The sequence below is a fragment of the Zea mays genome, chromosome 1, assembly GCF_902167145.1.
Source record: "Zea mays cultivar B73 chromosome 1, Zm-B73-REFERENCE-NAM-5.0, whole genome shotgun sequence".
In the NCBI taxonomy this organism is placed as follows: Eukaryota; Viridiplantae; Streptophyta; class Magnoliopsida; order Poales; family Poaceae; genus Zea; species Zea mays.
Window position 1 is genome coordinate 193,189,049 of NC_050096.1, and position 13,414 is coordinate 193,202,462.

At 49.1% G+C, this 13,414-nt stretch overlaps 1 protein-coding gene across 1 annotated transcript; it reads left to right on the forward strand.

Annotated features, from left to right (window-relative positions):
* The first annotated feature begins 10,243 nt into the window (after positions 1–10,243).
* Positions 10,244–12,424, forward strand: LOC103645143 (putative wall-associated receptor kinase-like 16). The gene is made up of 3 exons (XM_008668258.1): positions 10,244–10,661; positions 10,768–10,911; positions 11,235–12,424. The coding sequence occupies exons 1-3, from the start codon at positions 10,244–10,246 to the stop codon at positions 12,422–12,424; spliced, it is 1,752 nt and encodes a 583-aa protein (XP_008666480.1).
* Positions 12,425–13,414: the final 990 nt, after the last annotated feature.

Here is a 13,414-nt window from a genome sequence, read left to right on the forward strand (position 1 = left end):
CTGGGAAGAAGTTCCTGGACTTCTGCGAGGACCACCACATCCGTGTGGACTGGGCTGCCGTGGCTCACCCCATGACGAATGGGCAGGTGGAGCATGCCAACGGTATGCTTCTGCAGGGACTTAAACCGAAGATCTACAATGACCTCAACAAGTTCGGCAAGTGGTGGATGAAGGAACTACCCTCGGTTGTCTGGAGTCTGAGGACAATGCCAAGCCGGGCCACGGGTTTCTCGCTGTTCTTTCTAGTCTATGGGGCCGAGGCTATCTTGCCCATAGACTTAGAATATGGTTCCCCGAGGACAAGGGCGTACGACGACCGAAGCAACCAGACCAGCCGAGAAGACTCGCTAGACCAGCTGGAAGAGGCTTGGGACATGACCTTACTACACTCGGCGCGGTATCAGCAGTCTCTGTGACGCTACCACGCTCGAGGGGTTCGGCCACGAGACTTCTAGGTGGGAGACTTGGTACTTCGGCTGCGGCAGGACACCCGAGGGCGCCACAAGCTTACTCCTCCCTGGGAGGGGCCATTCATCATCGCCAAGATTTTGAAGCCCGGAACATACAAGCTGGCCAACAATCAAGGCGAGGTCTACAGCAACGCTTGGAACATCCGACAGCTACGTCGCTTCTACCCTTAAGATGTTTTCAAGTCATTCATATACCTAGTTTTCTATACATACACAAATAAAGTCTAACCATCAAGGAAGGGTCAGCCTTGCCTCGGCAAAGCCTGACCCTCCCTCGGGGGCTAGAAGGGGGGAACCCCCCTCTGCGTCAAAATTTTCCTCAGAAAAAGTCTTTCCGCCAGAACATCTTTCGCGCTTTTCGACTGCTTTGATAGCGGGATCCTGAAAACGACGAAGTACACGTAAGCGACAAGGCCGACCGAGTCGAGGGACTCCTACGCCTCCGGGATATGGATACCTCACTCATCACCTTCTGCGATAAGTAACTCACGCTCGGATAAGCGATTCTGCTGCCAAACAGGCCTTAACGCTCGAAAACTTTTTCTGCCAGAACAATTTTCGTGCCTTCTCAACTATATCGATAACAGAATCCTACGAACGAGTAAGAGTGCACATAAGCGACGAGGCCGACCGAGCCGAGGGACTCCTACGCCTCCGGGATACGGATACCTCACTCATCACCTTCCATGAAAAGTAACTCTCGCTCGGATGAACAATTCTGCTACCGACGAACAAGTCCTGATACTCGAAATAAGAGGAAAGGAAACACAGCTTCACAACAAGACAATAATATGTTTGGGCCTCGGCGGCCACAAAAAACATACGCACACTACAGACAAACTATCCCTGCAGGTTCAGACATCAACAGAGGGAGCAACAGCACTCTCGGCGTCGTCTACACTTTCGGCAGAATCTGGCCCGGCCTCGGACGGCGACATGGGCGGAAGGATCTCCACCTCGAAGGAGGACGCCAGCACCACGCTCGGGCCATCATAGCCAGGGTCTCCTCCAGGGTCCCGGCCCGAGCAGACACCTCGACCAGCCGCTCCGTAGCCTCAGCCAGCTGTCCCCCGAGGACATCAGCCCGGCTCACGGCCTCGGCAGCGTGACTCCGAAGTTGGTCCCGCTCACGGATGACCTGGCCAGGCTCCAGCCGCCGCTGCTGCGTCTCCTCGGCCAGGGAAGCCACGTGCCCCCGGGACGTTGAAGCTTCTTCTCGAGCCGACTCCGCCTCTGTCCACGCTGACACCGCTGCCCCTGGCTCCGCCTCATCACAGAGCAGCCGAGGGTTCTATAACTGAGCAAGAGAAGCCTTGGGTGGCAAGGCCGACCAAGCCAAGGGACTCATATGCCTCCGGGATACAGATACCTCACTCGTCACCTTCCACACAGGGCAACTCACACTCGGTTAAGCGGTTCAGCTAGCCGACAGGTGAGCTCTAGTGCTCGAAATGAGGAAGAAACACGGTATTACACTCAAATACCCAGGCGTTCAGGCCTCGACAGCCACAATGAACAAACACCGGCACTCAAGGTGCCATTACAAATAGAACTCTGGTTCCACTCCCGTGGGTATGAACAACCTCCATATCGGAGGGCCTGCGGGACGACAAACTCCAGGTGACTCACCGCCGACCACTGCAGCAGCAGCGATGACCTCAGGGCAGACGCTGCTGTGGCAAGGCCCTCGCCCACGTCCCCACTCAAGGGGCGAGGACAAGCCATCAAAGCCAAAGAGCCAGAGGTCCGACCGCAGGTGGCGCCGACAATCTCGTCGGCGGAGAAACCTCCTCTGGCGACCACCACCTCCAGCACCGACGACAGCGGCCATCTGCGCGCCGGCGCTACGCCAACGAAACGGCGGCCGCCCCAGCCTGCACCGGCAAATCCCCACTCAAGTCCTCGCGGACGGGCAGGCACCGACGTGCTCCAGGGTCCTCCCCCTACGACACGGGGGCTGGGTCCCACACATCATGCAAGCTGGCCCAGAACAGAAGAAGCCAAATCGCCACGCGCGGAGCGTGTAACCGCCCCGCGGTTACAAGCACTCCTCCATCCTCGCCGAAACCAGCAGTTGAAAGGGCGGACCGCCATGCAGGTGGCGTGCAACCGCACCACGGGGACGCACCCCTTCGACTTCGACGCATCCAGCATGGAGGCCCAGGCCCACACGTCATGTAACCAGCGCGCCGGTTACTACGTGCGAGAAACTGCACCGCCACTTGCGCCAATGCCGCGCCTTCTCGACTGTGGAACCAGTGCCGCGACTCGAGGCAACCCTGCGCATGGCCCAACTGTGCCAATCGAGCGCATCGGTCACGGGTCAGTCAGCCGCGGGAGGAGGCGCGACGGTCGATATGGCCAAAAGTGGGCCGACAGAAATGGCGGCAGCAGGCGAGCGGAAGCAGCAGTCAAATCGTCTGCAGGCTCACGTCCCCTCCTGGAGCAGCAGGGGAGGCCTCTCCGACGGCGTGAAGACGACACGCCCGTGTTCCGTCCCTCGAACGGCTCGCGCAACGACCGCCCCGCGAACCACCCGTCCCGTCGCATTAACTCCGCGGCAGGGCAAGCGACACCGTTGGCAGGCGAAGCGGGCGTCGTTTCACCTCCGCCATGATGACCACGTCAAAAAGGTGTGCCACGCCGTTTAATTTCATATCCTTTTCCACTTCCCCTTCCTCTCTCTTGCTACAGGGACCGGGAAAGGGGATATTTCGGAAGGGATCCTTCTCCGCGAAGGAAGCGGGCCCCGAGCCCTCCTACTGATCAGGGGTTCGAAGGCTGGCCCCTCGGAAGGGTTCGACAGCAACCTCAGAGCACTCAGGCTTCAGGCTCATTACTGATCAGAGGTTCGAAGGCTGGCCCCTCGGAAGGATTCGACAGCCGCCTCAGAGCACTCGGGCTTCGCGCCCACTACTGATCAGGGGTTCGAAGGCTGGCCCCTCGGAAGGGTTCGACAGTCGCCCAAGAGCATGCAGAGCGAGGGATGACTCTGGGTATGTCCGATACATGGCCGAGGCTCGGGCTACGCTCCCGAGCTACCCTAGGACATTTCCGAGACCAGCAGGAGCGATTTTGTAACGGAATCCCATCAGAGGGAGGCATCGAGCCCTTGGACCCTATCGAACGGGACCGGGTCCAGAAAATCACCTGCAGGTACTTTTGGAGCGCGCCTCTGGGCCACTAGCCGACCCTTATCGAACGGGGCACGTGCGTCCACTCGGATCACCCGTTAGCAACTCACTGGAGACACCATGTTCGGTGCCCTCCGAGGGCAACATGGCGCTTCCCCCTTCCTCCTTGCGGAAAGGCGACGAAGGGGCGTATGATAAAAGTCGAGTCAGTCCTTGATCGTCCTCTCGCTCCGTGTAGAGGCTCGGGGGCTGCTCTCGCAAACCCGGCTACGGCCAAACCGTTGACAGCGTCAACAAACCAGCGTGAAAACTCGGAACCTGACCGTGCACCCGGGCTACGATCAGATCGCATGAGGGAACAACCAGACCGGCCGAGGCATCACGAAGGGCATTAAGACCTTAGAGGAGTCAAACCACTCCTCCAAGGCCTCGGCGGCTACACCCGACGGGTGCGCTCACGCGCACCTACCGGAACAAAGTTTAACCAAGAAGGGCCGGTCCCTTCGCAAAAAAGTACGGCAAAGCCTCCAAGAGAGTACCAACACTCCCTTTGAGGCTCGGGGGCTACTGTCGGGTACCATAATTTTTTACCTCATCTTAACAATCTACGCAATACTAGCTTCTTTAGAGATTGATTTGAATCTAAATACAATCAACCATACAGTTCGAGAGATCTAAACAAAGCAAGTAACTATTTCAACCATAATACTACATGATAGCATGAACTTGCTACATTTTTCACACATAAATTAGTGAAAACTTTAACATACTGTCGGGTACAATAATTAGGGGTACCCCCAACACTCCTAAACTCGGCTGGTAATCACCATTAGCACAAGCTGCAGGGGCTGATGAGCGCAATTCAGGTGAAGGCTTCGTCTACTCAAGGGACGCGATCTCGCCTCGCCCGAGCCCAGCCTCAGGCGGGAACAATAGTCCCAGGCGAATTCACGCCTCGCCCGAGGGCCTCCTCAAGCAACGGGCGCACCCTCGACTCGCCCGAAGCACAGCTCGGGTAGGCTTCATTGTGAAGCAACCTTGGCCAAATCGCCTCACCAACCGACCGTATCGCAGGCGCATTCAATGCGAGGATCGCCTGACACTTTATCCTGACACGCGTGCCTCAGTCGGCAAGGTCGAAGTGACCGCAGTCACTTCGCCCTCCCACTGACCGACCTGACAGGAAGACAGCGACGCTCGCCCCTCTCCGACTGCCGTGTCACCCGCCAGGGTGAGGCTGACAGCAGCTGAGTCCAGCCTCAGGTGCAACAGGAAGCTCCGCCTCGCCCGACCTTGGGGGCTTGGCCTCAACCTCGACCTCGGAAGGTGGTCTCCGCCTCGCCCGACCCCAGGGCTCGGCCCCCGCCTTGACCTCAGGAGGAGGTCTCCGCCTCGCCCGACCCCAGGGCTCGGCCTCAACCTCGACCTCGGAAGGTGGTCTCCGCCTCGCCCAACCCCAGGGCTTGGCCTCAACCTCGACCTCGGGAGGAATCACGTCCTCGCCCGACCCCGGCCTCGGCCTCAGGAGGAGTCTTCGCCTCGCCCGACCTTGGGCTCGGACCGACCGCGCCATAGGGGATACATCATTACCCTACCCCTAGCTAGCTTAGGCTACGGGGGAACAAGACCGGCGTCCCATCCAGGCTCGCCCTGGTAACAAGTAATAATGGCTCCCCGCGTGCGTCCATGACGACGGCGGTTCTCAGCCCCCTACGGAAGCAAGGAGACGTCAGCAAGGTCCCAGCAGCCCCGACAGCTGTGCTTCTATAGGACTTAAGCGCTCCTCCGACGGGCACGACATCGCGTGTACAGAGGGCTCTAGCACCTCTCCGACAGCCATGTTGGCATATACATAGGGCTCTGGCTCCTCTCTGCCGGACACGTTAGCATATTGCTACACCCCCATTGTACACCTGGACCCTCTCCTTGTATCTATAAAAGGAAGGGCCAGGGCCCTCATACGGGAGGGTGGTCGCGCGGGAGGACGGGCTGACGAACGGGCTCTCTCTCTCCCTCGCGAACGCTTGTAACCCCTACTGCAAGTGCACCCACTCTGGCGCAGGATAACACGAGTCGCGGTTTTCCCCCCTTTGTGTTCCATCTCGCGCCAACCCATCTGGGCTGGGACACGCAGCGATAATTTTACTCGTCGGTCCAGGGACCCCCGGGGTCGAAACGCCGACACATACTCTTGGGGAAAATTTTGGGTAGCATTTTCCATTCTTAAAATATATGGCGCCATGAACAAAGCTCCACTATGTTGTTCACGCTAGCTTGAGAGAGAGAGTTTATAAAACAGATATATTAGTATCGGGTGGTATCTCCAACAAATACTAATGACTTAACATTAGTACCAGCTGTAGACACAAGGTGATACTAATGCTCTCTAGGAAGGCACGACAGTCAAAATAGGTGTTGATGTAAGCCCCTTTCTCTACTGGTGAATAGTGCCCTATAGCTAGATGTAATTCATTATTTTAGGAGTGGTTGGATAGGTTACATTAGGTCGTAGATAGTGCAAATATTTAGGATGCGTTTGGTTGAGGAGTGGAGGAGAATGAAGCGATTCCATTCTAGTTTTTTGGATGTTTGATTTCCAACAAAAGAGGAGCGAAGTGGCTTCTGGAGTCTCTATACGAAAATTTACCATAAATAGTTGGAGTGCTCCCGCTCTACCAAAATGGTCGGATGCGAGCGCTCTCTCGAACGCGAGTGCTCTTCTTTCTCTTATCCCCTCTACGCTCATATGACTCTCCAACCAAACAGAGAACGGAGTGCCTCCGCTCTATTATACTCTTCAACTAAACAAAAAACAGAGTGATTCTGTTCTGCTTGCCAAACGGAGAATATAACGGATCCATTCGAAAAAACTAGAATGGAAGCACTTCATTCTAATTGACTTTCCAACCAAACGCACCCTTCACATGCGTATCTGGAAAGATCTAATGACGCGAACATGTAGAAAATAGGGGTTTGGATATTTATTACAAAATCTGTAATAAAAGACAAATACGAACATTTCAAATGTTTGACATTTGATCAGTCCACGAGAGAACATTTTGAACTACTTGAACCCAGATAAGACGACATTTGTCAGCAGTGCTGCAGATGTGGGCGCTAGCTAGATTATTTTAACTGACATTAATTTGAGTTGGGCCCTCATGGTTGGTTTTGCAAGGTCATGCGCGCTCCTATATATATATATATATATATATATATATATATATATATATATATATATATATATATATATATATATATATATATATATATATATAAATAAATGGGTGACGATACGGCTAGGAAGCACATAAAATGTTCTTTTTATCTAGTATAGTAGTCCATGAAAAAAAAACTCTCTCTCTTAATTTCTCTGCTCATCGCTGGCCATCCGCGCTAATTAATCTAGTGAGGGACGATGACGCATGAAATTGCCTGTTGCACCGCCGGCGTTCCATATGCATTTGGACGGCAGCACCACGCGTACGTTGTTTTAGTGCACCAAGTACAGATTAATTAAGCCGTCCTTAGAAGCTCCGATGAAGAAAGCCCAAGATTAAAAAGCTAATAAGGCCGGGCGTTCACAGTACAAAAATAAAAAATAGCTCACTACTGCATCGTCTTCGCCGCAGTATGTATATATAGCCTATATATGCATGTAGCAGCTATAACGCGTGGTAGGCTAGCTAGTGAACTGAACAACCAGAGATCATCCAAGGGGATATATACCTCGCCGTCCCATGCATGCATGGGCTCGCGCGTCACGCCGCCTTCCCTACCTTCCGGCGGTGGTCATGTTCGCGTGGGTGCTCGCCGCCGCCGCCGCTACAGACGGCGTCCCGGCGGAGTCACCGAGGCCCGCCGGCTGCCCAACGGCCGAGCGTTGTGGCGACATTGCCGTCCCGTACCCGTTCAGCTTGGAACGTCGATGCGCAATCAACAATGACGAGCGCTTTCATCTCAACTGCACGATGAGCACCAACAAGCAGCTGCTGCTTCACGGCAAGTCGCCGCCGTTGGAGGTAACGAAGATATCCGTGCAGCGTAACAAGGTCTGGATCAAGTCTCCTATATCTCGGCAATGCTACAACAAATCCGCAACGGAGATAATAACCATCCACGATATGTTGGACATTACTAGCACGCCCTTCGTGCTTTCGCGCAAGGATAACAAGGTCATCGTTCTCGGATGCAACAATATGGCTGTTGGCTACAAGATCAGCGAGTATGTAAGTAAAATTAGTCTTCTTGATATTCCATATATCCACAGCTAGCTCCCTGCCTCCACACATATATCATTCAGCCATCACGTTACAGTTTCAGTCATTCTGCTACAGTTTCAGTTATATACACTATAAAATGATTTCACAAATTTAATTTACTAGCAAAATGCTCGTGCTAATGCTACGACCTAATTTTTAATGCTAATTAAATATATGTGTGCTACAACATACATTTGTTGAGATGAACAAGTAATACCTGCAGTTTTAAAGTCCTAGGACAATCCACCCTATGCCAACCAAAGATAATCTAAACATCAATTAGAAATGTAGGAGGACGTCCATCTGAAGCCAACCATCATCAAACCAGCAAAGCGTCGAAATCTGACACTTACTCCCTCCGTTTCTTTTTAGTTGTCACTGGATAGTTCAATTTTACACTATTCAGCGACAACTAAAACGAAACGGAAGGAGTACATGCTTATCTACTTTTCATCGGGGTCCAACCAAACAAAACATAGTCTGTGATTGAGTAAACCTGTAGGCTTGCCATCGATCTAAATGTCCAAGAAGGTCTTGGTTGTGACCTTCTTTAGGCCCCCGTCTTGTTTATGCGCCTAACGAACAACAACGTCGACACGAAGAACAGAAGAAGACTTGAAAAAAGATGCAAGTGATAGGTTGGGTGGAAAGGGTGCCGCTTACATGGGAACACCGTCAGGGTGACCGTGGCAAGACTATCTCCAGCAGTCTCCCTATCTCACTCTCTATCTCACTCACTATATCAAACTCCACTATGCAAACAATGCAACCTATAATACAAAACAATACTTTACACGACCGTTTACACGGCTTGCTGGAGATGGCCGAGCCATAGGCACATCACCGCCAGGCATTAGCTCCACAATGCACATGTTCCCAAGCTGGAATTGGATGGCCACACCTCACTTCCCTCCTTGTGTCGGTGCGCCACCCTTAGGATCCACATTGTTGTGGCCCTACCAGCACTTCATCTATCTGTTGCCCAGGTGCTCGTGTGACCACACTCCCACCGGCTCTCTAGCCTACGCTTCTCACGCACGAGTAGCTCAACGAGACAAAATAGATAGCACAACCTATCCAATAGCAAATGAGGGATTGCAATTGATGCAATGATGGTCTATCTGTTTATACATTAATGAATTAATCAATGATCAACCACAGGATGGAGGAGTACCATCACGAAATGGCATTAAGGCCATATATAAAATAACTAAAAACTATAACAACCACATATGAATCACGACATAATTCCTAACATATTGGAGAAGGAAACCGACATATTAGTACCTTAGAGGCGCTTGCTGCCCAGACACGATGCACTCTAGCCCGGCTGCCTTCGCGAGCACCTCCATAGACAGCCACTCGCCAATCGAATCTAGATGTTGTGGAGCAACCAACCAACCTCTAGAATTAGGCTTCCTCACCAACACAACCCAACCACGATCAAACTGCTAGGGGAAGGGTACGTATGTACCTTCATGATAGTGAAGGTGTAGGCGAGGGAGTCTTCTTGCGTGGCAACGCGGAGGACGGAGGCGTGGTGGATGTGTGGGACAGGTCAGATCCCTTGCCCCACGTATGTAGCTGTGGTGGTACACCAAAGTGCATTGTCGCCCGCGAGGAGCAGCCGCTTTGATCCGACATGGAGGTATGGACAAATCCATGAGGGTGGTGGTGGATGTGTGGGATAGGCCAGATCCCCTGCCCCACGGAGGTGGCCGTGGTGGTACGCCAGGGTGCGTCGTCGCCCGCGAGGAGCGACTGCTTCGATCCGGCATGGGTATATGGACAAATTTGTGAGGGCAGTGGTGGCCGCCGGGAGGGCGAGCAGTGAGGAGGTTTTGGTGGTGAGGGATGCCATCGGATAAGTCATACAAGCGAGGAGGAAGAATTTCATTCACATGTTGGGCTCGTTTGTGTGGGGAGGCGAGGCGAGAGATGGGAGAGCATGGGAGAGGGGATCAAAGGAGGAGGAGGCTGGGCAGTTTGAGTGATGAGAGATGATCCAAATAAGTCTGGTCGTTGGATTTGAGTGAGTGAAATAAATGAGAGATTTAAACTAATCTCGTCCCTTGGTTTCAAAGGAGGGCTGGTTCTGGATGCAGTTGGTTAATTTGGTGTATTTAGGAGATGTATTGACTAGGGGGACAATTGTTTGTGCAGTTATAGGAAAGTTTGAAGTGGTGATTTATACTGGGGTATAAATTCGTGATCATTGTATGTCATTTCTTAAGTCATTTTAGGGTGGACGATCATTACCTGTTTTGTGTGTGTGTCATGTAACTAGAGCTGATATGAAATCTCATGTCCCTATGCAACATAACATTTGGAGCAGTATACGGTCGTCTGCTCGCCAACATGCATGCAAAATCCTAGCATGGAAAATCCGAGGAATGATGGAAAATGCAACCATGATGGTGGGTGCTGCCCATTGGACCTCCCCAAGGGCGCCAAGTCTATTAGAGCCGTCTTCTACTTGTTGAACAAAACTAGTCCGCTATGGAAGAATTACCCTTGCAATTATGTTACTGTGATGGATAGGACAAGATTCAAATTCAACACCACTTATCTCACCTCATCGGCGTTCTATGACATAAATAATGGAGAGGTATCTGCTGTGATGGAATGGAAGATCGAGGAAAAGAGGTGTAAAGATCCCAAAATTCACAAGCATGGGTCATATGCATGTGTCAGCAACAACAGTGAATGCACCAACACATCTGATGATGCCGGCTACGCATGTAAGTGCTCTAAAGGATACTATGGAAACCCTTACCTCATCAATGGATGCAAAGGTTCATCTTCATTCCAACCTGATGTAAATGAGTGCATGCTTTTTCATGCCAACCTGATACAACATACATATTTTTCTTAATACTATTCAATGTATTTATTTTGTAGATATAAATGAGTGTGAGCATCAAAAAGACTATCCATGTTATGGTGTCTGCCGAAACTTACTGGGGACTTTCGAGTGCCATTGTAAGCATGGGACCAAGGGAAACGCTACGGTAAAGGGGGGATGTGTCAAGGGTTCATCTGCAGGTAACAAACCCTTCCTTTTGCTACAAAGCAATGGTTGTTTAAGTTTTATCCTAAGTAAAATTTATTCAGATTTTAATCGAGTTTGTAGAAGAAATACACAAACATTGAAATGTAAAATTAGTTTCATTAAATAAACAATGAAATATATCTTGGTAGTCAGTGTATCTGACATTTTAGGTCTTAGTACATTTTTTATAGATTTAGTCCAAGTTAGAGAACTTATATTTAGGATAAATTTGAAACAACTAATACCTTGGAAAGGAATGGATAATATTTTTTCTAATCCAACTTCAAGAATTTTGATACATGCTTTTACACTTTAGGTTTAAGTATTGGGCTTGGAGTAGGCAGTGGCATATGTTTCGTGGTTCTAGCACTCATCAGCCCCTACATAATGCGTAAGATCAAGACAAGAAGAATTAAAGAAAGATTTTTCAAGCAAAACCATGGTTTATTATTGCAACAATTGATATCACGAAATGCAAACATCAGTGAGAGGATGATTATTACCTTAAGGGAGGTTGAGAAAGCTACAAACAATTTTGATAGAGAGCGTGTGATTGGTGGTGGAGGGCATGGTACTGTGTTTAAAGGGAATCTAGATTTAAATGTTGTGGCAATTAAGAAATCAAAGATTGTGGTACAAAGAGAAATCAATGAATTCATAAATGAAGTTGTCGTTCTTTCTCAAGTGAACCATAGAAATGTGGTTAAGCTCTTAGGATGTTGCCTTGAGACAGAAGTTCCACTCCTGGTTTATGAGTTCATTTCAAATGGAACCCTTTATCATCATCTTCATGTTCATGGACCAATATCATTATCGTGGGCTGATCGACTGAGAATTGCACTTGAAGTTGCTAGAGCACTATCCTACCTACATTCTGCAGCTTCAATGCCAATATTTCATAGAGATATTAAAACCACCAACATACTTCTTGATGACAATTTAACAGCAAAGGTATCGGATTTTGGTGCTTCAAGGTACATAAAAATTGATCAAACAGGAGTGACTACAGCCATTCAAGGAACAATTGGTTACTTAGATCCCATGTACTATAAAACATGTCGGTTAACTGATAAGAGTGATGTCTTTAGTTTTGGTGTTGTTCTTGTAGAATTGCTAACTAGAAGAAAACCATTTTGCTATCAGTCTGACAATGGTGATGATCTTGTTACACATTTTACGTCACTACTCATAGAAGGCAAACTAGAAGACATAATAGATCCTCAGATTATGGAAGAGGAGGATGGAGAAATCCTAAAAGTAGCAAGACTAGCCACATTATGTACGGAATTGAGGGGAGAAGACCGACCACCAATGAGAGAAGTGGAGATGACACTTGAGAATTTAATCCTTAAAAAGAGGCAAGTTCTATTCAATAAATCATCATGGAGATATGATACTAATCAAACTAGGGATTCCACCAGGCTAAATGAATTTGTTAGCAATGAAGCAAGTAGGCAATACACTATGGAAGAGGAAATCTTATTATCGGCAACATATCCAAGATGAATTTTTAAGTGTATGTTTTTGAATGTTTGAGTGTGGAATTCTTCTTGTAATAAGTGTAGCCTTATTCCTCTATTGTAAGGATGAAACTATATTAGAAAAAGTAATTATTTTGAAGGGCAGACTTGGTGTAGTGGTAAGAGTTGTCTCACTAAGTCACTAGGTAAGGATTCGAAGCAGCCTCTCTGCATTTGCATGGAAAAGTAATGGGAGAATGATCCATTTTTAGCCCCTTGATCGCTACCTCAATGATGATTTCATCTGGTACTCCAGGGGCCTGTGCTCTGACCTGAGCAAACCTTCACATATAGCTTTAGAGGGATTCATCTACTTCTGGGATGTAGAGGAATAGAGCCTATTTGTGACTGGCTTTGCTTCAAACTCTTGAAACTAGTTACCAATTGGCTTTTAATAGTTCTGATGTTGCTATTGAACCTAGATGAAGAGATAAGTACCATGTTAGAGCTATGGCCTTGGTGGCCATGATGAATGATTTAGCCAGCATTACTGTATTTCCACCGAAGGACGCAATGGTTTCTTCATAGCTCATGAGAAATTGCTTAGATTGGACTAGTCGTTGTATATAGAAATTAGGGTTGGCTTGTAGGCAACATGTTAAGGAACTGCTTCTAGCTCTCAAAAAAGTGGGATGTGCTAGCATAACTCTACTCCTCTTGCTTGAAGGTTTTTATGTTTTGATATCTATTGTATTCCTCCTTTGCTTCTGATCTTCCTCTCATATCATGCAATAGAGTTCTTCTAATGTTTCGCCTATTTGTTTCTATAAAGCCCAAAATTTGTACAAGGGAAAAATAATAAAATAAATAAATATATTTATGAGTGGGTGTTTTGGGATTATGGAACCTTTGGAGATTATTTTGTTTTCTTTTCTTTATGCATATTCAATTAATGAGATTATATTGGTCAAATAACAAATAAATAAATACAGAAATGTGCATTCCATGCTGGGTTCTTGTATATTTTTTGCATTTG